The sequence below is a fragment of the Myotis davidii genome, unplaced genomic scaffold (genome assembly GCF_000327345.1).
Source record: "Myotis davidii unplaced genomic scaffold, ASM32734v1 scaffold1458, whole genome shotgun sequence".
Taxonomy (NCBI): Eukaryota; Metazoa; Chordata; class Mammalia; order Chiroptera; family Vespertilionidae; genus Myotis; species Myotis davidii.
This window is the reverse complement of record NW_006289400.1, coordinates 20,158-23,472: the sequence shown is the minus strand read 5'-3', so window position 1 is coordinate 23,472 and position 3,315 is coordinate 20,158. Positions and strand designations below refer to the sequence as shown.

The 3,315-nt window shown below is 52.2% G+C and overlaps 1 gene segment (V, D, J or C); it reads right to left on the bottom strand.

Annotated features, from left to right (window-relative positions):
* Positions 1–1,912: 1,912 nt before the first annotated feature.
* On the bottom strand, positions 1,913–2,377 carry LOC107182803 (the record flags this gene model as incomplete). The annotated part of the segment is given in 2 exon segments: positions 1,913–2,235; positions 2,317–2,377. Coding segments are annotated over 2 exon segments (369 nt in total), but the record flags the coding sequence as incomplete, so codon positions are not given.
* Positions 2,378–3,315: the final 938 nt, after the last annotated feature.

Below are 3,315 nucleotides of genomic sequence, written 5' to 3'. Positions count from 1 at the left end.
ATTGGGAGGCACTTATGATTTCTGCTCGGCTCTTGGACGGAACCCTGTTCTTTAGGTTCCACACTGCGCCGCCCCCAGCGGCTCCCACAGGACAGGCTCCAGGGACCCCAAGGAGACAGCATGCGGCCTCCAGCCGGCGCCATGCTGTGCCCGAGCGCTTCCAGTAGCTCTGGGGGACCTCAGGGAACACCCGCAGACAACATGCTCCTGCAGCAGCCAGGTCCCCTGGGGAAACCCACCCAAACACGGTCCCACCATCTTCAAACGCCCTCTGTGCTGAGCACAGGTGCTGCACCACCACTGCGCTCACACAACTTCCTCAGCACTTGCAGCCTCATGGCCAGGTTCTCACAGGGTTTCTGTTCTGCTCTTTCTCCTCCGTGGAGGCTCCGCGTCTGAACCCACCACCGCTGCCCTCTGGGAGCAGTGCCACCCGGGTCATGGCATCCACAGTCACCATGTCCTCGCAAACCTCAAAGCTTCCAAAGCACTGAGACTCCTGAGGCGCGGCCTCCTCTCCCTCACCGCCAGGCTGGGGTCCAGCAGCAGCGGCCAGAGGAGCAGGGCACAGGGGTCCAGGCCACCATGTCCCCAGAGTCCAGCTGGTGCAGCCACAAGCATATGCACTGGGGACCTGGACACTGGGGGCTGGAGCTTTCCCTGCAGCTCCGCCTCCTCTTTTAAAAAAAAATATTTTATTGATATTGTTACAGAGAAGAAGGGAGAGGAATAGAGAGCTAGAAACATCTATCAGCTGCCTCCTGCACACACCCTACTGGGGATTTGCCTGGAACCAAGGTACATGCCCTTGACCGGAATAGAACCTGGGACCCTTCAGTCCGCAGGCCGACGCTCTATCCACTGAGCCAAACAAATTAGGGCCACTCCACCGTCTCTTGCTCATTCCCTTTCTGTGCTGCTGCCAACTGTGCCTGACAGCTGCCTGGAGGGAGAACTGAGGTCTCTTGAAGCGTTTGGCCATGCTCTGGCCCATGGCAACGTGAGGACCAAGAGTGGACAGCAGCTGAGATGAGGTGGCGGCATCCCAGCTGGTGGCAGGGCCTTGAGGAGGGGTGGTTCTTGGGGCAGCTCACCTGGGCCTGGGACTGTAGGGTCCACAGGGAAATCAGTGCACAGGCAGGAGGGAGGAGGTCATAGTTTTCTCTGTAGAAGTTATTGGGAGATTGAAACCACACAAGTCCCTGGAGGCAGAATTCCTCCCCCCTCCCACCACCTCGCCAAAATAAAAGCCCTGCACCCATCTCCTTTCCAGTCTCCATCCAAGCAGGTCTGACTTGCTGAGTGATTGTTCCTCTGCTTCTCGTTTCAATCAGGAGCATAATAACCATCCCACGTCCCCTTGGTGTGTGTGTCATGAACATCAGTACCAGCTGCTGTGCTTCTGCTTCTGCATGGTGTCCACTCCTCTGGGTGCTGTGAGCATGAGGACAAGACCAGGACTGTCACCCTGTGGGTCCTTCTTCTGCAGCTTTGGGTTCACACACATGTGGGGCCCCTGGTCCCGCACTCAGGGGAGCTGCACCATTGAGTCATTAGAGCCTCTTGTTAGATTCAGGTGATGTGGGTCAGAAGACTTGATGGTAAAACTCATTATAGCACAAGTGTGTATGAAAGAGACTCTCTAGTTTTGTTCACAGGAGAAAATTGTCTCTCTTTACAACTACCTTTTTAACTCACAGACTCAGGCGTCAGCGAAGAATCAGGAACCAGATGTTCCCTGAGGGAAACTGTGACATGAAGAGGAAACCACACAGGAACCATCCCAAACCTCTGCTGGTTTGTTCCTTGTGCACCTGCAGCTGGGATGGTCCTTGTGTTTAGGGACCCTGAGCGCCCCCTGGTGGTCAGATATCTTCCTGCAGGGAGGTTAGTGTCTGGGCTCACACTGACTTCCCCTCACTGTGTGTCTTGCACAGTAATACACGGCTGTGTCCTCGGTGGTCACAGACCTCAGTTGCAGGGAGAACTGGTTCTTGGACGTGTCTTTGGAGATGGAGGTTCGCCTCTTGAGGGAGGGGCTGTAGAAAGTGTCTCCATCATAATCTATGCGCACAATCCACTCCAGCCCCTTCCCTGGGGGCTGGCGGATCCAGCTCCAGCCATAACCACTGGTTGTGATGGAGAATCCAGAGACAGAGCAGGTGAGGGAGAGGGTCTGCGAGGGCTTCATCAGTCCAGGGCCCGACTCCTGCAGCTGCACCTGGGACAGGACACCTGAGACAGAGAGAACACAGTGAGTCCTGGGCTCAGATGCAGGATCCCCATCACCTCACGTCTAAGCCCTGAGTCACTCACATGTGGGAGCTGACAGCAGGAAGAGGAAGAGCCACATGGGAGTCATGTCTTTCAGGTGAGATTCTCGTCCCCCAGAAAGTATTCTCCAGGATGAGGAGGCCCTGCATTTAAGTGGACGCCAAGTGTGTATGTGTCTGGTGGCCTTGTGTGCATTTGCATATAGGAGGTGTCTGCCCATACAAAGGGCATGAGGTAAGGGAGGTCCCAATCTCTGGGGCTTCACTGGAAGGAGGTGATGACTGTCCCTTATAGAACCAGACCCTCTTTGGAATCCTGGTCTCTGTGCCCAGGGACCTCTCCTTCCACACCAGGGGTTATGCTGCAGGAGGGGGTCAGGAAGTAGGATGTGGGCACATGAGTGACTCCTTAGGGATACATTCAATGTGCCTCTGCTCCCATAGATATAGATACAGATATAGATATAGATACAGATATAGATATAGATATAGATATAGATATAGATATAAGATATAGATATAGATATACATTAGTATAGGTATAGATATAGATATAGATATAGATATGGATATATGTACAGATACATAGATACAGATCTTTTTAAAAATATATAATTTTTTTCCTATTTAGTGAGAGAGAAAGGGAGAGGGATAAATAGAAACATACTTGAGAGAGTATCATCGATTGGTTGCCTACTTCATGGCCCCCTCTGGGGATGGAGACAGCAATCAGACTTACGTGTCCTCACCAGGAATCAAACCAGTGACTTCTTGGGTCCAGGGTCAAAGTTCAACAGCTGAGCCACATGGGCCAGGCTGGATCTTCTTTTCTTTATTCTCACCTGAGGAGGTGCTCATTGATTTTTTCAAGGGAAAAGAAAGGAGAGAGAAGTATTAGCAGAGATGTAGAGAGAAAAGAAATATTGACGGCAGAGAAAATATTTATCGGTTGCCTCCCATAACTGCTGAGAATGGGAATCAGACCCACAACCTTTACATTTATTTATTTTAATACTAGCGGCCCAGTGTGGGAAATCGTGCA